At 47.4% G+C, this 22,891-nt stretch overlaps 4 protein-coding genes across 4 annotated transcripts; 1 reads left to right on the forward strand and 3 right to left on the reverse strand.

Annotated features, from left to right (window-relative positions):
- Positions 1 to 333: 333 nt before the first annotated feature.
- Positions 334 to 2,533, reverse strand: LOC133915336 (allene oxide synthase 1, chloroplastic-like). Its single transcript, XM_062358459.1, has one exon. The coding sequence runs from the start codon at positions 2,184 to 2,186 to the stop codon at positions 660 to 662; it is 1,527 nt and encodes a 508-aa protein (XP_062214443.1). The 5' UTR covers positions 2,187 to 2,533; the 3' UTR covers positions 334 to 659.
- Positions 2,534 to 4,265: 1,732 nt separating this feature from the next.
- LOC133914031 (thioredoxin-like protein HCF164, chloroplastic) lies at positions 4,266 to 9,075 on the reverse strand. Its single transcript, XM_062357191.1, has 5 exons — positions 8,905 to 9,075; positions 8,282 to 8,500; positions 7,682 to 7,785; positions 5,272 to 5,617; positions 4,266 to 4,393 (listed from the first exon to the last, which is right to left on the reverse strand). Exons 1-4 carry the CDS (start codon positions 9,073 to 9,075, stop codon positions 5,335 to 5,337), a joined length of 777 nt encoding a protein of 258 aa, XP_062213175.1. The 3' UTR covers positions 4,266 to 4,393; positions 5,272 to 5,334.
- A 9,403-nt stretch (positions 9,076 to 18,478) lies between these two features.
- LOC133915339 (BTB/POZ domain-containing protein At5g66560-like) lies at positions 18,479 to 21,094 on the forward strand. The gene is made up of 4 exons (XM_062358461.1): positions 18,479 to 18,755; positions 18,850 to 18,920; positions 19,116 to 20,435; positions 20,531 to 21,094. Exons 1-4 carry the CDS (start codon positions 18,683 to 18,685, stop codon positions 21,062 to 21,064), a joined length of 1,998 nt encoding a protein of 665 aa, XP_062214445.1. The 5' UTR covers positions 18,479 to 18,682; the 3' UTR covers positions 21,065 to 21,094.
- A 156-nt stretch (positions 21,095 to 21,250) lies between these two features.
- On the reverse strand, positions 21,251 to 22,430 carry LOC133915340 (uncharacterized). Its single transcript, XM_062358462.1, has one exon. The coding sequence runs from the start codon at positions 22,297 to 22,299 to the stop codon at positions 21,382 to 21,384; it is 918 nt and encodes a 305-aa protein (XP_062214446.1). The 5' UTR covers positions 22,300 to 22,430; the 3' UTR covers positions 21,251 to 21,381.
- Positions 22,431 to 22,891: the final 461 nt, after the last annotated feature.

A 22,891-nucleotide genomic window follows, 5' to 3' on the forward strand; every position in this document is an offset into this window, starting at 1 on the left:
CCATCGCATGACCTACAGAAATCTGATCGGACGAGTACACGGAAGTTGAGCCTTGGGCATTGTCGGTTCGATCACTTCTAGCCTGCTCATCCAGTTTCCTCTTTAAACTATCGCTATCAATGCATAATCAGAAGGAGAAATCGGCAGAAAAAGAAACCAAGGGTCTATAGGTCAGCAATTGCAAAACAGGAGTACTATTTAGAATGGCAAGCAGCAAGGTATGAGTTCAAACCAAACTTCTTTTGGAAACCAACTTGCCTCACAATAACTAGTTTACTCCACAGGCCCAAAGATAATGAAGTGTAGGTAGGTTTGGCATCAAGTTAGTCCCAATAATTTGCAATCGCATCCATCGAATCGATAGCAGCACATGAACATGGTACATCGTTGGGTCCATCATGGATCGGCAACTTGAACAGTACGTGCATGTATCCCTTAGCTCACTAGCATTTCTCACCTAAAATCTCAGGACACCAGAGGTCCCTGGGAAAAAAACTCACTCATTTTTACCAAGAAAAGAAAATTTGTTACACCTCCATACCAGTGGATCACACGGTACAACACTAGAAAGAAAGAGAGACGAAGCACAGTATATTATAGAGAAAACATGTGGGCATGTGGCCGGGCTCTGGGGACTTTGACCGGCGGTCGATCAGAATTCAGAAGGTGGCCTTCTTGAGCGAGGTGATGGTCACCGACGACCCGAGCGCGGAGGTGCCGACCTGGACGTCGAAGGAGTCGTAGCGGAGGAAGAGCTCGGCGACGAGGAGGCGCGCGATGAGCACGACGAAGTCCTTGCCGGCGCACTGCTTGTCCTGCAGCGTGGGCGACGCCGTCTCGGGCCCGTTGGACCAGACGACGTGCCGCAGCAGGTGCGCGCCGTCCTCGCCGAGGAACCTGTCGGGCACGTACTCCTCGGGTCGCGCGAAGACGCGCGCGTCCTTGGTGGCCATGGGCTGGTAGCCGAAGAGCATCTCCCCCTCGCGCACCTCGTACCCGTAGTCGTGGCTCTCTACCACCATGTCCCGCTTGGCGCGCCCGTACTGCATCGGCACAGGCGGCTCAATGCGCAGCGCCTCGTACACGGCCGACTTCACCAGCGGCATCTCCGCGAGCGCCCTCATGGTGACGTCGCCGCCGTTCTCCCGCACGGCGTTGCGAACCTCCGTGGCCAGCTGCCCGTGCGTCCGGGCGCCGGCGCGGCCCAGCCACTTGACGAGCGACGGGAACAGGATCTTCATGCCGCCGAAGGAGTTGAAGCACATGGCGAAGAGGATGTTGTGCATGGCCTCCTCCCTCGCAATGCCGAGGCGCTCACCCTCGTCGACAACCGCCCTGGCCGCGTCCCGGAAGAAGCCGGCAAGGCGGTCGTAGTCCTTCTTGACCAGCGCTGGCGGGAGCCGGAACGAGTGGAGCAGGGAGTCCTCGACGAGTTTGGGCAGGCCGAGGTTGAGCAGCGGGCTGAGCTGGAACAGCACCCACTTGACGATCAGCTTGGGCCCGTCGCCAAGCAGCGCGGAGTCGGCGGGATCGCGGCCGAGGAGCGCCTGGCAGAGGAAGGAGAAGGCGGCAGCGTCGTTGTAGTGGCCAAAGTCGGCCTTGCCGACCCTGGAGAGCTCATTCTCCATGAGGCCGAAGAGGTCGCCGTACACGTCGCGGAACTTGGGGATCACGTGCTGGCGGCGGTGGGAGAGGAGGTAGAAGAGGAGAGTCTTGAGCGGCGCGTGGCTGGGCTCGGCGGGGTCGAGGTAGGAGAGCACGCGGTAGCCGCCGGTGAGATCGGTGGAGGGCATGAAGGTGCCGGTGAAGAGGTCGGTCTTGTCGACCAGCGAGGTGTCGAAGAGCACGGGGAAGGAGGCGGCGTCGAGGAGCGCCACCACGCGCGGGTCCCGCGCCACGAAGGGGCCCGGCGGCATGTTGAGCCGCACCACCGTGGACTGGTGCGCGCGGACGCGGGACGTGAAGAAGCCGTCGCGGCCGCCGGGCCCGTAGAAGTACTCGAGCCGGTCCCGGAGCGCGCCCACCACCGGCGGGCCGTAGTCGCCCGGCACCTTCCGCAGCGGCAGCCGCCGCTTCGGGGACACCACCTCGTGCCGGTCCGTCGCCGACGCGACCGCGCTCGTCTGCCTCGCCCTCCTGGCGCACGACGGCAGCGCCGAGAAGGAGAGGTAAGTCGCCGTGGCCATCTCTTGGTCTGTGTGCGGTCCGGTAACGACTACTGACTGCTCCGGCAGCAAGTCCACGACGTGAGCTAGCCAGCTGTGAGTGCCGTATGGGTGGGATCGGGATCCTCAACTGAACCGTTGATTTCACGAGGGATATATTACATGCAGCGTCACAGTACTACTACAGTAATATACTACAGTACCAGAACGTCTGTGCAGTAAACCAAATTATTATTGTTACAGTAAACAGTGATTAGGTAATACTGTCATTGTAGCACCTGACTCATTTTACTATACACTACAGTGATCCTATATTAATTCATCATTAGTGCAGATTATCCGGTCATGTGGTACTATAATAAAGCGTGTGCTTCAGCGTGAGGACGTTTTAATAAGTAGGCAGCTGCGCTGCGCCTGCGCGTGGGGCAAGTGGGAAACGTCGGCCTTTTTCGGCGCAGCGCTGGGCCGCTCGCGGCGGCCGGTGGTGGCCGCGTCGTTCACAGACGCCGGGCCCAGCCGGCGGGGGCGGCGGCAATGCACGTGGTGAAATGGGCTCCTGAACGTGCTGTACTTTTTGCTCATAAAAAAAGGTGATTGATTCGTATCATTACACCGTCCGAACGGCCTGACGAGCGACGATTCGACCACTTTACTTGAGTGGCAGTTTGGTGAGCAGGAACACTAGTGCCGGTACACTCGTGCGTCATGCACGAGAAATGGCTGCACTGAACAGGCAGAAACCGCTACGTAAATGGTAAGCGCCGCCGTGTCGTGTCGACGTGCGAGAGAGGCACTGTACGAATCAGCGTCGGGGACTCCGGGCCTCGGTACAGTTCCGAATGCCATGGGCGCGCGGTGCTGGTCGCAGCATGAACGGCGCCACGGCGCGGCAGGCAGCACCGTGGAGGAATAAGACGTCTCGATCGCGGCTACCGAGTTGAGCGTTCGTCAGCGGCGAAATGATTTGAGCCGGGGTTGTTCTTCTGTCGTTGGCGGGTGCGGCGATGGAGTTCAGATCTCAATAATATTCTTGTGTTCATTAGCGGACTCCGAATTTTTTCTAGGCATTTAAATTTTTAAAACTATAAATTCGATAAAAAAATATAAAATTTAATAGAAGATAATAAAATTTGATATAATATTATAAACTTTGAGCTAAATTAAGATAGTCCTGCGCCTACCAAGACCACCGTACGGATCTGCCCCTGCTTGTGTCCGGCCGGTGAGCGATCACGTTTTGCAGGTGGACCTCGCGCAATCACTATACTCCTGACTTCCGGTCAAGTACCGGGCCCGAGCCCGATGATAATAAATCCATGATCACCCATGTTTTTTATGCTGCCTGATACATTAGGCTCGATCAGCTCGCGTACCATGCGCCAGGGCCGAGTGGGCGACGCATGCCTGCCTCTGCCTTTTTTCCGGTGGGGCACCGGAGATGCGCCACCGCCACCGCGCACGGTTTCAGCGAGGTGGAGAAGCGCCCCATTTCAGCAGCGAGGTCGCGTCCACGCCGCGTTCGTGCGAGCTCGCAGTTTCACACGAGGCTGACCAGAGCGCATGGTCAGCGTTCCACCACGAGCATGTAGTCGTTCCCTCGCACGAGTCACGACTAGCCAAATAGAATACTAGTTAGCCATCTGTTCCCCTTCTTTCTACATGGAAAATCTGAGCCTGTCATAGTATATGACTGCAATCTTTCGTGAGATGATTCAGAGGCAACTAGCTCAGGCAGACATTACAAAGACGCAGCAGTACTAGGACAACAAAGTGGTAAACAACTTGATTGTACAAAAAGATATGGCCTGGACATGATGGAACGGAGAATATGGTCGATTAAGACGTATCAACGCTATTTCTCCTTTTCGACTGAAAGTAGCACAAGCATGTGTTACACGGGTAGAGAATTCGAGTAAAGCTCCTTTCACAATACAGTTATCCTACTGTAACAAGTAGATATGTAATACATACATGCTCGCGGAGTCGCGGTTGTACTAACGTACTATCACTGCATTCGCAGTACAGGATCCATGCAGAGCGGCAACGATTCCCGTATCACTGACAAATCAACGTGAAGATGGATCCCGGAATCCACAGGCGCATCCATATACACGATTGCTATAGCCTTTTCTTCTGGGGTTTATGCAATCTACCAGCTCTTGCCAACACCCGCATGCTTGATAGTTGATTCCAAGACTGATTGTGCATATACAGCCTAGAATCGCCTCCTGCAGGAACCAGATCAGCCTTTAGTATTCTATACAGGTCAGGGAAAAATCTGGTTATCTGAAATAATGTCAAATGAGCAGTTTCACTTCTTTGTATTAACTTGTTTTGAGGACCTAGCCTTCATACAGGGTTCAGTGTTTTTTTATTCCTTGTCACAAGCCATTTCAGGGCATGTTTGGAAGAGGAGGACTGGTCTAGGAGTTTCTAGGATTTAGTTCAAATTAAAAGAAACCAACAGGTTGTGGACTTATTGTAAGCTACTTTACCTTGCTGAAGAGCTATTGCTTGAACAGGCCTGAACAGGTACACTACTGAGGCATTTTTCTGAGAGGTACTATTATTTAGACAAATTTTACGGTGGTCTCAGATAAATTTGAGCCATCTATTTTTTGGATCGGATGGTCTAGATTAGTTAGAATACTACCCGTTATTTAGAGGTAGTATGAGTAGTATATGAGAGGAGTATATGTAGTATAAGGGTATTTTGGAAAAAAAAGAAATAGCATGTTATTTATATCATGTAAATTCATATGTTTAATATTTAGATTGGCCTGAATGTTGATTATTTAGTTGAACGATTATTTAGGAATTAGATATAAAAAAAAGATTGCAGTGCACTTCAATAGTATGATAGGTAAATATTAATACTACTGTCGCAATTACAGAAATATCCAATCATATGGACGGTCAGATTAAATTTATACTACCTCCTACCTATAGGTAGTATGGACCACCGTAAAAGAGCTCATTATTTATTCCACAAATTGCAATGACACTGTGTACTTAAGGTATTGTCATGAACTGTCGTCCAGTTCTCTTCTCAACAAACATGCCGTTGCTCAAGTTAGTGACTTGTTCAAGAGAAAGAAAGATTTACGTGTCAACTGGTCTTGACAATATAACTGAAACTGCTAGGCTGCTAGCCACAGCCAACTATTTACTAGCCATGACTTCTGGGATCAGCAACTTGATGAACTTTCCTAGATTCTGCACTTGAGAACTGACCGACAACTCGTGCATGAGGTATGCTGGGATCACCAGAAGCAAGAGCAACCACGTTCTCAAGAAAATAATGTTTTGGAAGTCTCCCAACTACATTGCCGTCCTCATTTCCTTCCCTATCCAGAAAGGCAAAATGAGGGATGCCTTCTACTCCAAACTCATCAAGCTCTTGTTCCCACTTTGTATTGTCGACATTCAACATGACAAAATTGACACGGTCCCTGAAAGCAATGCTCAAGGTATGTAAATAGCTTTGGCGAGAAATAAAGACAACACACTCAAAGATTATTGCAGTCAACAGTTGTATCTGTTGACATAAATGCCATAAAATGAGCATGTATATAATTCCAATCATATAAATACAATAACTGAAAAGAGAGCCACCTATACACATGGTAGAACAAAAGTATATCTGAAAAAGGACAGTATAAATACCTATCATGTGTATCTTAAACAGCCTGATTTCAGAATATAGCATATGAGCAAGTACTCCAAAGGATGACAACACATATGAAAAGAAAAACTTGATTGCTCTCAGATTTAAGTCAAACAATTGGCCTCAAGACTTATAAGTCTTGCCCCCTAATTGTTCTAATGATCTCATCAATGATTGGGCTATTACTAAGATCTCAAGTAGTATTTGAAGCTTGGACAGATCAACAATTCTAGCACTGGACAGTGAAAAATGAGTAACAGAGGGTCTGAAAACTAAATGTCTAAGTCAATGTTATTCTCACATGTATTCAGAAATTAACATGTATATACAATGACCAAAATTCAGTGACTTAAGCCTTCTCTGAACATATGAGATCACGAGTTCAGAACTGAAGCAAGGAAACCACAGCCACTGAACAGTAAGAACGCTATCTGAACATATATGAAATTCAGAACAGGATAACATTCAGAGCCGAACAGCTTACATGTCCAGTGCAACTCAAGCCTAAACACTATAGTACTCAGCTAATAGCCCAATCTCAGATCATTCGCAATCATCACAGAGCATAGTACTGACTAGAAGAAGGAGAAGAGGATACTCACAGTGAAATTCGACCAAAATCGAAATTAAGAGAGGCTAGGCACGGCTCGAACGCCGCTGTCCCAGAAAACCTAGCACCCGCCGTTGCCGGCGACGTGAAGGAGATCGGAGATACAAAGCCAACAACTCTGCAATCGGCACGAGCTGGCGAGCCTAAGCGATGTAGCTCCGGATTCCAACAGGAGGAACACCGTCGGCCGTCACCACCGAGCGCGCAGCACTCGGTCCAGCAAGCAACAGCCAACCCAAGAACAGAGAGATGCAAGTCACTTCCTTTTCCTCTTTTCTATCTCTTTTCTCCCACACATTTGAGAGGAAATCAGCCCCCAAAATATATACGAGAGACTCACCTCGCTCCCATAAACGGATGAGCACTGACCTCCCACAAAAATCGGCCTCAATCCACTCCCTTCTCCTCATCTCGCACGCCTCAGAGGGAAGAGACAGCAGGAGAATCGGAAAATCCCAACTGAAGCTGCCGCCGCCGCACTCTCCAGGGAGAGCACAGGGTCCTTCTCCCCTAGGGCAGAGCCCTCTCTGGAGATATATGACGCCGGCGGGCCATGGGCCGAATTGGAGTGTGGACCAGCAGAGAGAGAGAGAAGAGGCAGGGAAAAGGCCCAAAGACAATTTTCAACAGAAAAATCCCAAAAGTGACAACAGTATCTTGGTTGTTGGATATAATGCCTTTTGAAATGGAAACTTGAGGAAACCTTTTGTAAACGGAACTTCTATACTCGCTTTTTAACCAATTGATATTATCAGAAGAAATTGCAATAATTAAGCTACCCACTTGAGTATGCTTTGAATGATCAATTGTGGAATAACATGTGCACACACAACAGATTCCCATGGAAGTCCAGCTACAAGGTCAAATTCAGAGAACATGCTAGTATCACGGTGGTAAGTCACCCTGTAGTTGGTGCTAGCTACCAACCATGACTCGAACCCTGATTCTCATAAAAAAATGTGTCTCACTGTGTGTCACTTTTAGCATGATCCTAACCGGCCATGAAGTTGCTTTCAGAGATGCCCCTAGGTGGCCATCCTTCGGTATCTTTTCTCGACCTTTAAATGAGATGCCATAGGTCAAGTTTTTTTTTACAAGGTTAAATTCAACGGAACAAGCCTAATAGAATATGTAATAAAGCATAGACTACTACTGATTCTTCAATAAAGGAAACGAGCCGTAATTATTATTTCCAACGGAAAAGGTCAAGGTGCAGAAGTAGATGTCAAAATAGTTTACTTGTATTGTTGCTCAACTTTGTAGATATCTGGAGCTAATTCTCGACAAACTTCACACCAGTCTGCATAAAACTCAACAACAGTGGGCTTACCATTTGAAAGAGCCTGCAGATGCATTTATCAGGTTAAGTTTCATAAGCATTTACAGTAGATGAAAACATCTTCAAAGGAAATACAATCAATACATAATGCACAAAATTGATCAAACTAATCTGGCGAATGTTAGTAACATCACGGCAGGAAATAGATGTTTTTTGTATTAAACAAAAAGGTACCAATACCGCTTGCAGCAACCAAAGATGCATGGATGCAATTACAGGCATGTAAAATGAACAATTTTGTCTATTGAAATTATTTCTTTCAAGGCGGTTGTTATTTTGAATATCATGAACAGAAACTACAAAGGATGGCATTTAAGCACTGCAATTCATAAGTACCGACAAATTAACCAAATAAAGTAAATAATGCATCGTTGCACTAATTCATCTCAAGTACATAGCATTTCTGAAAAACGATCGCAAGCACATAACATTGCAGTGCGGCCTTTTTTGGTTGCTCCTAGTACTCAGAACATTATATATCAAGGCCAAGAAGTGCTGACCTCTTCATAAGGCACCGCATTGGCTGAAAGATCTTTGAGAGAAGCCTGACCAAGATCGAGCCTCTGCGACGCAAAGAGAGCCACTGCCCCAAGAATCGAGAGTAATGCTACCCTTCTGTTGAGATCCTTATTTGGAAGAGCTGTAAGTCCAGCATCCTCGGGCGCACTACTTGTCTGAGCCTCTTGTTCGGTCGACTCAGCTTTGACATTCTGCTCATCCTGTGGATGCAAAGGAAACACTATTCCATTCACATCCCAAATTGAAATATAACCTTGATCTTGTTAACTTGAAAAGCATGAAGCAAACAAATATATGCCACCGGAGCCCAAATTTATTCAAGTACTCCCTCTGGTCAAAAATACTTACGTTTTAGACATAACACAGTTTCTAATATTTACCTTTGACTACTATTTTCTACTAAAATATATTTATAAAATCCAATAAATTTATGATTTATGAAAGTAATTTTACATACAAACCCGTAGAGACTCAAACCCACAAAGACATCCTAGTACCAATACAACTATACAAGTTGCAAGTTCTAATAGAACAAATATCTAGGGGCTTCACTTGGCCTAAAAAAGCAACAGGGAACTATAGAACCTCGTAGGGCTACGAAGACCTGCCGTGTGGCTGAGTCGGGAGGCGCGACGCAGGCGAGGGTCCTCGGTCGGCGCGGGCCCCACCGCGGACGGAGGCTTTGGGAAGAGGGCGGTGGCGAGCGACGGCGGACTCCCGCGAGGTTCGACGGGAGGAGGAGGCCGGAACACCTCGAGGCCACCACGTTGGCCATCTTTTTCCACCACTGTCTTACGAGTTTTTTTATTTTTATATTTTTTGATTAAAAATTTAAATAAATAGATTTCCCGCAGAAGAAATTGCAAAACTAGTCGCCTGCAGCCCTCTCAGGGGGCTGCAGCCCTCTGAGAGGGTAGTTAGGGCATCAGGGGGCGGTTAGGGCCTTTTTTCCCCTAAAAATATAATTTTTTGTGTAATTCAAGAAATAAAAAGGAAAGGCTTTAAGAAAATTTAGAATTTAAATTTGGAGTAGGTTATGTAATAGTCGGAGAATAAAAAATCAGTAATTAGCACTCGCAGTATTTTACGTGAGTATGGGGTGCGAACAACGACAAACATAGTATTAAACATAGGGTGAAAACATTACAATACACTGTAACCGCGACGACACGATGAGGAAACAAATGTGGCATGTACGGTTCGTACTAAGATCTACTTATTAGTGCGCCGATCCTAATCATAACATGCCTTAGGGAGGGAAAGTATGTCGGGTTACATTAGATACTCTCTACTGAGTGCATCTAGGATATTTTCCCTTTCGGAGGACATCGGGACCTGCCGCCAGTACCTGAGGGTGGACGCACAGGGCTCGATCTACGAGACTGCATCGAGACTTGTGTAGGTGAATCTAATGAAAGTTTAATAATCAATGTAGTAGTAAGTAAATAATATTGTTCAATATTATTCAAAAGTAAAATTCGTACCAAGTTGCTCCGAGCCTCTATGACGTGGTAAAAAGGGTCGTGTGGGTGCCGACACGGATGAACGACGGTGCATGTCTGACCACCGAGACGACTCGGCGTGGACACCACTGGACCTGGGAGGCGCCCTGCTACATCTGTGGTACATCGGCAGGAGGTTAGCTTTAAGGCGTGCGTTGTCTTGTCGAAAACTCGCTTGATGAAGCTCGCAACATCCGACGCATTGAGGTGCTGCCCTTGCCGGAGGCGGTCCATGGCACCAGTTGTATCCCTATGTACATCATAAATGATATCTGCCTGCGGATACTAACAAAAGTAAACAATTACAGTATACGGTTTTGTTCGTTGAGTATGGACTACTGACTTCAAAAAACAACTTACCGCTAATGCGGCGTCCTCGTCCGAATGCACCGGGTATGCCTCCGTTGTCGACGCAATGTGGGACCGGACACCCTCTGGGGTGTAGGTGACACGTGTGCGTGTACGTGGAACGTACCACCGTAGGTACTCGTTGAAGTTCCGCTCGGTGTGGGGACGAGCCTCCTCCACGACATCCTATAGCCCATGTTGCCACGTAAGGGGCCAAGCGCTCTGCCCAGAGATTGCCAGCTGGCTGGCCTTTTCGTGTGTACCTGCATTTGAACCACGGTAAATGTAAGTCACAGTCAAACGAAGGTTACAAAAACTATAATTTTGCATATGTACCTGTGGACTTGCAAAATGCCTTCTACAATTCTAACTAGTGGTAGGGACCTCATATCTCGCATGACCCAGTTATAAACATCTGCAAGATTTGTAGTCATTACTCTATACATTGCACCACCACTATTGTACAACAGAGTCTATTTTTTATTTGGCTCATTACGTATCCACTGTGAGAAGCTCCGAATAGATGAGCCTGATCTCCTTACAATCTGCGGAGTATCGGTTGGAAGATGTCCGAGAGCTATTGGTTCATCACCGTTAGGTGCAGCCTCTGCAGTTTGTTTTAGAGTTAGTTCATCAAATCTTGCCTATAGTGCATTGAACTTTCGTTGCTGGTTTTGACTGCATAACTTCTTGAAAAGATTCATTAACTCTTTGTTTTTAAACTATCTATAGAAGTTCGCACCCATATGGCACATGCACCACCTGCTTTTGAGGTCGGGCCACTGTGCTGCTACACCCCGTCGAACGCTACCATGTTGCATATCCAGCAAAGCTTGCAACAATCCTGCATGTCTATCATGAATGAGACACACATCTGGTTGGTCAAGAACAATTGTATGTTTAACCTGCTCTAGGAACCAATACCAGCTGTCCCCGTTCTCACTCTCCACGAAAACAAACCCTAGTGGCAGGACTTGGTTGTTACCATCGACCCCAATTGCAGACAATATCTGCCATTTGTACTTCCCAGTTAGGAATGTTCCATCTAGGCATATGATGGGTCGGTAATATCGAAATACTTTGATAGTTGCAGCAAATGCAAAGAAAGCACGCTGCAACACTCTTTTTTCATTGTACTCCACATCAGTAGAGGGGTAATGCTTGATATCATAGTAGCTGCCTAGGTTTCTTCCATAAATTATGGCTAATTGACGAGGTAGATTGTGATATGAATCTTCATATGTTCCGAACCTCATCTCAATAGCCTTTTGTTTCGCCCTCCATGCCTTCGTATAGTTTATTGTGTACTGGAACATTTACTCAATAGCACGGATTATTGATCGTGGCTCATACCTTAGGTTGTCCACAATCTCCCCGTACATAACATTTGCAATGAAAGCAGATGACAGGTTCCGGTGGGTGAACTCTATTTCCTCAATATGACAATTATGTTCCTTAACTATTGAGCACTGCCAGTAGTCTACCCATTTCCCTCTGAATGCATGAACCCGCCAAGGGCATTGCGGCACCAAACACTTCATATCGTACTCCCTTTTACTGGATTTAACAACCTTGAATTGCCTCTGAAGATATAACAACCAGAATTTCACTGCATCAATAACTGACTCTTTTGTAGGGTACATAGCACCATGTGACACCTCGTTCTCATGGTACTGCCACGGTGTCCGATCAGCCTCGCTAACCACCAGCTTTGAAAATTCATGATCCCTCCACTCTGCAGGAACTGGAGCATTACCCTCCTCGTCAGATGAATCCCCATCGGCAAGGCCTTCCTCCAACTCTTCATCCTCCAAATCCATATCTTCAATGATGCTAGGGATGTGCTCCCCTTCATCAGCTACACCCATCGGTTGCAGCTCTGGAATATCACCAACATCCTCTCTGGACCCGACATTAACCGCCTCTGATTCATCTTCCACTGCCTCACTTGGTCCTGCTACTGCTTGAGCAGAATTCACCTCAGTTTGATCTTTCAGGTACGCCTCAGCTAACAAAACAAGTGGCAGGCCACGTTCACAACATATATCTATATACTGCCCTAACCGCCTCTTCAGAGGGTTGCAGGCCCATGAGGGAACTGCAGGTGTCTAGTTTTACAATTTCTCCTACGAAAAATCTATTTATTTAAATTTTTAATAATAAAATATATAAAAAAAAACTCGCTGTCTTACAGCTCTGGCTCTGGAGGGAGACGGCGAGCCGAACAAGTCCACGAGCCCACGGCCAGGTCAAAGCCCGGCGGAGGAGAAGAAGCTGATGTGGGTACGCCGCCCATAATCGTGCGGCGGACGGGGTTCGGTCACTCCTGGGCTCGGCAAACGGCGTACAAAGACGAAGAAAAGCCCAATATACAAAGCTGAGATATCCGGCCCAGCCCAGCCAGCTCATACCACCGAGCCCAGGAGATCCAATAGGCCGAATAAGCAAGGCTGAGATGTACGGCCCAATAGGCCAGCCGTACGGCCGTACCTGCTCCTCCAACGGTCCACACAGGCCCGAATAAATTAATGATTTGTCATAAAAAATTGACCATTAATTATGTTACTTCTTATGTTAATAAAATGTCAAATCATCTGAGTCAATGAGTATTAGACAGAATGACAAATAAACGAATTCACTTCTAGCTGTGGAAAAACATCAATCTGCTCTCCCGCGAACCAGTGAAAAATTCCTTGTGTTTTTTCACCGAAAACCGCCCGCTTTCCCCCAAATCAGATTAGCCGCGCGCCCCGCGACTTCGGCACGGCCGGAGCGAGAGAGGAGAGGAGCTCGCCCGCGCGAGGCCAGGTAAGCACTCCTGGCTCTTCCACTTCCTTCGCCGGCCTCTCTCGGCTGGGGGTTCGTTCGTGTCTCGTGGATGCAAAGCTCGGGCCAAACTGGGTAGCGGCGCACGTATGGTCGCCACCGCGTGCGCACGCACCTCGCTCCGCTCGCTCGCTCATAGGCAGCCGAGCCGAGGCAAGCGGAAAGTGCCAGCGTTTGCGATGGCACGCACGATCATTCTGTCGCCTGCTGATCGTCCGTTGCCATGCTTGCGTGCCAAGCTGGGCTGCCTTGTCTTTGCTTGCCCTACTATTTCTCTTGTTCCCATCACCATGTTTGGTCCTGACAACGAGCTTGCAGAAACAAAAGGAAATAAATGTGAAAATTTTGATTATATGTCTTAAAGTTGATTAATATTTTATAATATATCCGAAGTTAATTATCCGTTGATCATATATCGTCCTACATATTATGAAAGGTTGATCAATTTTGAGACATACTAAATACTCGACCGTAATGGGCAGTGGCTGGGTGTACTTATTTATTTGTTAGGAGAATTTGGGTCTTGTGACTTGTGAGGGGTGAGGGGCCACATTTGCTAGATGCTTAGATCTTGACAGTTTCTGAATCTCTTACCGTGATACGTCATACATGGCGCTATTAGTCCTGATATTCCCAGTAATGCAGACAGTTCTTGTGCGCCATGTGATCCTACAGCAATTTTCTAATCGTGATCCTTGCAGAGGAAGAACTAATAATGTTGAACGGAATGTAGATGGTTTTGTTTAAACTTTTCGGCTTTGTTCCTTGCTGTGTACTGTTACCTCTGTAACTTTCTATACAGGAATTTTTCACCTCCACTTTCTGCCGGCATAAGACTAATTCTTTTGATTCTTCTGTTTGTGTTCTTCTCATACTGTTCGACAGTATCTGAAAAATTAGAGCGGTCCCTGTATGTTCTTTCAGATGAACATCAATACATGTGTAAATTTGAGCGCAAATTCTCCCTTTTTACTAAGTCCTAGTGGAATCCTCCCCATCAAAGCAAGACTAACATGATGCTTAGGTAGGACCCAGAGGAGCAAAAAAATTCGCAAGAGCAAAGACAGAAAAACTGCCTAAAGGCTAAAACCAAAGAAGTGCTATCCTCTTCTGAATGCAAAGATTGCTCGAGTTGTACCAAAGCATGTACACTCATTGCATGAAGATCAGGTAAAGGCAGTTCTTGGAGTAGGACCGGAACGCATGAAATGGCCAACAAAGGTTTGACAAAGCTGATGCACCACTAGTTGCGAGCACCCCATATCCTACGCAGCAAAGATTGCCAGCATCTGCATTGATATCTGCCAAAACAGCAATTACTAATGTCCCGTTGCTTACCCATTTTTCAGGAAAGACCGGAGATGATCGAACATGGACAAAAGAAACAGATCCAGCAGTGCATTGTGGGTTGTAAGCTGATGATGGCAAACACCCGTCGGTCCTGAAGGTCACCTGACTCACGGTCATTCAGATGGAACACAGAAGCCACCTTCGCCGGGCTTGAAGCCATCAAAGCTCCAAAGGTATAAGCATTTGTGCAAGAAAAAAAGAAAAACAACAATGAGCTTGTTCTAGAGTTGATAGTCTAAGGATGCCAACATTTGTCACAGATTTTTGCCAAACTCGCATAAGGTTTGGTGATTAAATTTGATGCCACATTTTTTTTGTGTCTGACGTATGAGGCTTAAACAATAGTAGATGAAATCTTGCCACAACTACGGTTATGAACCAAACAGTTATCTAAGATGGTCAAAGTTGCATAACTTGTGATGTAAGAAAATGTGGCAAGGTATGGTCATGAACCAAGCATGCCCTTGGGCCTTGGCCTTTCTCTCATACTCCAATGCCTTGAAAACTTTTTAAAAAATTGAAGCAAGTTATCTCCATAGGCTTTACTGAATGTCTCTTGCCTGCTTTTGCATCTGGTTAAAACAACTAGACTAACCTGGATTTCTGTAACATGTTGAGCCAATGTTTGTAGAAGTAGAAAACAACAGCCAAATCCAACATGCCCATGATCCAGCCAGAATGATGTACAGATCTGTTGTACAAACCTGATGACTCGTGCATGACAAGCCTGCACAGTAACACACACACACACCTGAAAACTATTTTCAGTACCAGTCAAAGTTAAGGTTGTCGCAGTGCCGACCTTTGGCACTGCCTCCGTGCCTTTTGTATGTCCTCCTTGCCATGGCATTGCCAGGACCATCTCCAGCGAACGCAGGGCACGCCCACGCACTACTCTGACATGCCACCACTGGCACGAGTGCGAGGTGGCGACACAGCAGCCGCCTCTTTTTGCAGGCGGGAGGGAGCAGGCGGATTTGGGGCTCACCTTCCAGAGCTATTGCTTCGTGCAGTTGTGATCTATCTCTTCCTGCATGCATCTCTCTCTCTCATGCGCGGCACCATGTGCACCATGAAAGAGAACAGTCACACAGTGGCAGTGCACTGCCACCTCCGGCATTGATGACCGCATCACGCCTCAGTCATTTATCATTGTCCGAGCAGGCACAGCAAGCAGCAGCGGGTGTTCAAAGTTTAAACTTCAGAGCACTTGTTGGCCTTGAGCTGACAAAAAAGGATGCCTGGATCATATGGTATGGATGATGGTTTCAAGGAGTGAATTTTTTTGGGGTAGTGCATAAAAGGAAAAGAACAGTCCCACGAGATTCTTTCATTCTTCTCGTTCTTGGTACTTAATCAACCGGATTCGCGTTGAGCTGGGTTAAAATAACGATGCTTTTGTGTTGACGCTACCGAGACAGGGTCTGAATCATTTTAATACTCAAATGTCGTTACTAGAATCAGGTATCGGTAGTACTAGCTGAGTGGTGAAATTAGCGTGCTTTGAATGGGAATTAAGCAAACATCACCAAACTGCATTTTCTTTTGATAAACTATCACAAAACTGCATTTTTTTGTTTTATTTCACAAAACCACACATCCTTTAGGTAAATTATCACATAACCAATTTTTTTCCATTTCATAGACTGCACTTTTTTAAAAAAAATTAACAAAACCAAATTTTTGTTTGGCTGAACTGCCTGGACACACATGGCATACTCATGGAGAGAGTGAGTATGTCGTGTGGGTCTATAATCGTCAAAGTGTAGTTTTATGAAAATTTGTTGAGAAGAAAGTGTAGTTGTGTGAAATAGAAATAAAAAAAATGATGTGGTTCTATGATACATAAAAAGTGTGGTTATATGAAAGTATAGATTTATGATAGTTTAATCAGAAAAGGTGTAGTTTTGTGATATTCGCTCATACGAATTTGGTGTGAGATCTTTGAAACAATTTCATGGATTTGGTTTGCCCAAGAGACACCAAACACATGGATGGTTCGGTAGCTACCATGGCTAGTTTTATGGCAGTACATAAATATGATCATTAGAGACAATCTTACCGTGAAAGGTCTATTATACAATTATTTAAGTGTTAAAAGGAGTCACATGCAGGGTTAAAAAACCGTCGGTAACCGCCCAAAAATCGCGGTTACCGACCTTTCCGGTCCGGTCCGGTCCGGTTTCAAAAACCGAACGGTAACCGAAATTTGAATTTAAAAAATACGAAAAAAATAATAAAAAATAAAAAAAATCTTGAAAAAAACTAGACACAATTCTAAGATCTTCTGTGAAAAAAATTTTCAAAAATAATGTCGTTTGCATCATATTCTATAGGGAGAAAGTTTGAAAAAAAATGAAAAAAATTGAAGCGTGCGGCTCAATTATTAACTCACGTTAAGAAAAAGTGTAACATGCAAACACATATTTTTCTTGTATAAAACGTATTTTAAGAGAATATTTAAAATTGATTTCACTTTATTTAGAGTTTTATTAAATTCTCTATGATTTTTACAAAGTTCACAAGCATAAAGCGAATATGTTAAGAAACAGCACTGTAATTAACTTTTTCATGTCTACTATTATTTTTTCTACGTAAATAATAATATAAATAAGCTAATGAAAGTGGTTTCACTAATTTTTGAGGTGTGATGGGTCAGTTATGAATTAATCTAGTCGCAACACATTTACACAATCATGCATGTTACAATAACTAATTCATGAGTTCATGTATTTTTAAAAGATATAGGATCATGTAAGAATACTAAAAAAATTAGTTTCATGATTTTTGGATTAGCAAAGAATAAACTATGCATTTACCTTGGTTTAACAAATAAAATTTCTCACAGAAAATTTTGAACTTTTTTATGAGTATAAATACTTTTATCATGTAGATCATGTTACAAGGAAGCCAACAAAATTTGTTTCACTTGATTTGAAGCTCAGATAAATTAGTTATTGATTTTACAAGATTAAACTCTTTTTTAGGTTTTTTGTTGAACTGCGCTGAAATTCGATAAAACCGCTCGATAAATCGAGAAAACCGAGCGGTTACCGATCCAAACCGCTCGGTAACCGATCAAATCAAAAATGCGAGAAAATCGCTCGGTAACCGACCCAAACCGCTCGGTAACTGATCCAAACCGCTCGGTTACCGAGAGGGCAAAAACACGATTTTTTTCGTAAAAATTCAAAATTTGCCGAATGAATTTTCTCCGATTTTTTTTTGAATTTTTGACCGGTAATCGCGGTTACCGCGGTTTTTCGGTAACCGACCTCCGGTCGGTAACGTGAACCCTGGTCACATATTCACTATCATGGCTATAAAATTACCATATTAATCGAAAAAAAAAGAAAAGAATATAGATCACTCATTATTATAGACATATAATGGTTCAGATTAAACCTAAAAATCCATAACAATACGATTAATAAATAGCTAAATTCGAAATTAAAAATTATGAAAAATTAGCATTTCGATTTCCATATGATTTGGCAAGCAAACTATCTAAATAAAGAGTCCAAATAAAATAAAATTGATAATAATTGAAATTTGGGGTTATAATAGGAAAAATAAGGATCCATATCAAATATAGTCTTAAAAAATCAAATTATAATAAAAATCAAATAACTAAATAAAGAGTTCATGTAAAATACAATTAAACAATAGCTAAAATACATAATGAAAACAAATGAAAAAAAATCACAAATCCTACTAAGATAATATATTAAGAAGCACGATATAGCCTAAAGTCGTCGCATCAAGCAGACATCAAGCAAGTCAAAACTATTATGATTTTGATTGAATTGTCTATACTTGATACATGATTTTGCAGTTGATCTAAACATATACAAATCAAACTAATGCATGTATATGATTCGGGTATAAGTTTAGAGTATAAATAGTTTTCTTTTCCACCAACATAATTTTTTATATCTTTTTTTAATTTTATATGTTTTGTAATTAAATGACACTAACCTTATAAAAAATTAAAAATACTTATTTTTAATTAAAATTTATTATGATAAAATATTACAGCGAGTTAGTCTGCGAGCCATCTCGCTAATTGTACCAAAACAGTAGTTAAAGTAAATAGAAAGCAAGTACGGATGGTTGGATAAACAAAGGGCTAATGGAGGATACGTGCTTTTGAGGCAAGCAGAATGGCATTCAAAAACCAAAAACGCCATCTTGTCTTAGTCTTCCCCACTTGGAATCCTTCACTCCCCCACCTAAACAAAACAGCAGCACAGTACACCATTATTGCGAGCCTCCCTTCTCTGATTCCCACATCAGTCTTCCTTCCAAGAAATACCTCACTATTGCTGCTGTCTACTTCTCTGAGAGGATCATTCGATGCAGGGGAGGAAGAAGAGCACACGGGAGGTGGCTCGGGAGCAGCAGCCGGCTACCTCCAAAGGCCAAGCATGGAAAGAAATTGTTCTTATGTCCCTTTATCAGTTCATGTGGCTCTGAGTGATTTGTTGTTCTGTGATCTCTGATCTGCGCGTCTGTGTTCGTCAGGTTCTGCACCACAGGATTGCCTAGCGATGTAGTGATCGAGGTGGGCGACATGACCTTCCATCTCCACAAAGTTGGTGAATCTTGTCTCCAATCCTTCAATTTTCCATTTTTTTTCAATCACTGTTTGGTCTCCATCTGCTAATCTTGTCAACATCTCTATCGTGAGTCAGTGCGGTCCATTTCTTAGTCTCAAGCTGTGTGAAGTGTGAAAAATTCTGCATTCATTGATCCCAAAACTTTGCTAAAGGCGTTTCCTTTTTTGTAGTTCCCGCTAATGTCGAGAAGCAAGAAGCTTCACGACCTCATCATGAACAATGAATCACGCGAGGCCAAGTCGAGAGAAGGAGGTGAAGAAGAGCAAGAAGAGGATGCAGGGGAGATCAGAGAGGAAGAAGTGGTTCTGGAGGAGGATAAGGAGGCGGACGTCCACCGCATCCGCCTGCCGGAGTTCCCCGGCGGCGCGGAGGCGTTCGAGTTGGCAGCCAAGTTCTGCTACGGCGTCAAGCTCGACCTCACGCCGACCACCGCCGCGCCGCTGCGCTGCGCCGCCGAGCACCTCGGCATGTCCGACGACCACTCCGAAGACAACCTCATCTCCCGCGCCGACCGGTTCATATCCCAGACCGTCCTGAGGAACCCCAGGGACGCCATCCGCGCCCTCAAGTCCTGCGAGGGCCTCCTCCCCCTCGCCGACGACCTCGGCCTCGTGTCGCGCTGCGTGGAAGCCGTTGCCGCCAAGGTCGCCGCGTCCACGCCCACCGCGCTCTTCGGCTGGCCAATTGCCGACGACGCCAGGGCGGGCGACCGCCAGCGCCGCAAGAACAGCGCTGGCGCCGGGGCCACCTGGTTCGACGACCTCTCCGCCCTGTCCTTGGCCACGTTCACCCGTGTCATTGCCGCCATGAAGGAGCGGGGCGTCGCTTCCGAGGTCATTGAAGGGGCTCTCATTGCGTACGCCAAGCGGTCCATCCCCGGGTTGTCACGCTCCGGGCGGCATGTTGGCGGCGGTGGCGCCGCCGCCGCCGCCGCAGCTGCTCCGCCGTCGTCGGATGGCAAGCAGAAGGCGCTTCTTGAGACCGTCATCGCCAACCTCCCGGAGGAAACCATCAAGAGCACTGCCCACGCCGGCACAGCCGTGGGCGCCACCACAGCGCGCGTCCTCTTCGGCCTCCTGCGTACGGCGAACATCCTCCACGCATCAGAGGCTTCCCGCGACATGCTCGAGCGGCGCATTGCCGCGCGGCTGCCCGACGCGGCCGTCGACGACCTGCTCATCCCGAGCTACTCGTACCTCGTGGAGACGCTCTACGACGTGGACTGCGTCGAGCGCATTGTGCGGTTCTTCCTGGAAGGCCGGGACGCCGACGAGTGCAATGAGGAGGGCAGCGAGGCAGAGACGCCTGGCAGAGAGGCTACCAGACGAGCCATGGTGGCTGTGGGGAGGCTGATGGATGCGTACTTGGGCGAGATCGCGACAGATGCCAACCTGAAGCCTGACAAGTTCTGCGACCTCGCTTGGGCATTGCCGGACAGCGCCCGCGTGTACGACGACGGCCTCTACCGTGCTGTCGACATCTACCTCAAGGTACTGGAGCAGTGAGTTATTGTGATAATCTCGTTTGCAGAGTTGAAGTGCAATGCCGGTGCAGATGAGTGCTCCTTCGTCTGTTCTCTGTGCAGGCTCATCCGGGGCTGAGGGAAGAGGAGAAGGAGAAGGTGAGCGGCGTGGTGGACGGGCGCAAGCTGACGCTAGAGGCGTGCACGCACGCGGCGCAGAACGAACGGCTGCCGCTGCGGACGGTCGTGCAGGTGCTATTCTTCGAGCAGCTCCAGCTGCGCCGAGCCATCGCACGGACGATCATGGCTAATGAAGGCGGAGCGGCAGGGTCAGGGGAGGAAGGCGGTGACAGCGACGGTGGCGGAACGTGGCGCGTGTCGGCACGGGGTAACCAGATGCTGCGGCTGGACATGGACAGCATGCGGAGCCGGGTGCAGGAGCTCGAGCGCGAGTGCACCAGCATGAGGAAAGCCATCGAGAAGATGGACCGGCGAGGCAGGGCAGCGGTGGACAGAGGAGCACCATCAGCGGAGGGGAGGTGGGGTTCGATGGTGACGAAGCGATTTGGGTGCAAGTTTCCAGCGCATGTCTGCCAGTCACAGCAGCGTACGGTGGTGGGACGGCCTCGCCGGCCACGCATTGAGCAGAGCCCCTGAGTTCTCGCCGCTGCACACCATAGCTTCAACGTCCTTGTTCTGTTCTCTTCATTCTTTACTTCGATTTGTGAAGAAAAAATGAGAGTTTTCCCTGCGCGGGATTGTGTTTTTTTCCATGTTCGATCATTGAATTGCTTAGTGGCAGTGCACCAATTGTACCTGTGTATCATCTTGCTGGCCAACGCATGAACCACAATTCGTTTCATCGTTGTCTTGTCGCTTGCAAGTTACAAGTATAACAATTCACAAACTTTGTCAAGAACTTCAGCTACGGCAATGGAGGAATGCGTGTCAATTGCAGCTGTGGAGAAGGCACCTCACCAGTAGTCTCCGCAGGAACACACGCCGTCCTTGAAATGGTGGAACCGCTTGTTGTCCCTGACGACGATCTCGCGGCCGGTGACCTTGGCGATGAGCTTGACGGCGTTGTGGCAGTCCCCGCAGATGCGGAGGTTCTTCATGACGCGGAGTGGCGTGCCGGGCGGCGTGCTCACCAGCCCGAACGCGATGGCCAGGCGCTCGCTGTGGTACATGAGCGCGCGGGCCTTGGCGTCCTCGTCGATGTCGTGCAGCACGTGGCGTGTGTCCGGCACGTACCCCGCCGCGCGTATCTGCTCGTGCAGCTCCCGCACCTTCTCGTACGCCTCACGCCGCTTCGCAAGAACCGCAGCGTCCTGCTTCCCCTTCCCCGACGGCGCCGGCCGCCTTGACGGCCCCTCGAGGGCGCGCCGCGCGTCGCTGCGGGCGCCGAGCTTGAGGAACAGTGTGGCGATCCTGTGTGAGATAGGCGCGGCGAGCACCTGTCCGGTCCTGGAAGAGAGCAGGCGGTGCACTCGCCTGAGCGCGGCCAGCGAGCGCTTCTCGGCGCAGTACTGTAGCAGCAAGGCTTGTTCTTCCGGCCCGAGGTCGACCGACGCGCCGGCGGCGGTGCCGTCTCGCTGGAGCATTTCGTCGAGCAGGCTAACGGTGGCCTCCGGGTTGGGTTCTCCGCACAACCTCTGGAGCTCGTCGTGATCGGTATGGTAACCGGAGATTCTCGTGACCGAGGCTGCGGCCCCGGGATGTGCGAAGCGGAGCAGCGGGCGGCGACGGTCGCGGCCGGGGTGGGTCGTCGTGGCGGTCGGTGCGAGGAAGCCACCTCGGATTAGGCCGCAGCCGCGGATACGTGCGGTGGTGGGGAAAGGGGAGGTGCGAAACGCAGCGGCCGGTGCTGCGAGTCTCGGGGAGACGACCATGTTTGTCGGTGGTGTGAGGAGTGAGTGGGGAACTGGGAAGCGCTCAGATATCTTTCGTCGTGGAGGAGGCGACCGCAACCGGAAGAGGACGATGACGGGTGCCGCCGTGCGAGTCTTGTGCTGGTAGGCCTATCTCAACACAACAGACCGATGCAGCGATGCTAGTCTTCTGTTGGGCCGAGTCTTGTCTATAATAATGGACATCCTTACGCGTGAAAGGTTGGCCCAAGCAACACCCAACAAGTCCATAATTAACTTGGTAATTGTCAATGTTCATCCTTATGACCAACGTCTCATCGTTGTCTAGATGTGTCTAGATTGGATAACAAGCCCTAGACTAAACTAAACATTAAGCCTCGACTAGCATCTAGTCATCGTCATGAACACCGGTAACTGTTAACCCATAGAGATGGAGGCCCTTCAGTGTGCTACCCCCTCCTTGTTCAAAAGAGCAAACCGTGTAACTCTAAACAACATCCAAGTTATATGCTAGGTGTGGTTGAATCATATCGCTTGATGATATGGTCACCTACGTGTCACAAGCAGGATCATTCCAAACATCTTTTAACCAAATTTAAAATTCCCTAAGCTA

Source organism: Phragmites australis, chromosome 4 (assembly GCF_958298935.1).
Source record: "Phragmites australis chromosome 4, lpPhrAust1.1, whole genome shotgun sequence".
Taxonomy (NCBI): domain Eukaryota; kingdom Viridiplantae; phylum Streptophyta; class Magnoliopsida; order Poales; family Poaceae; genus Phragmites; species Phragmites australis.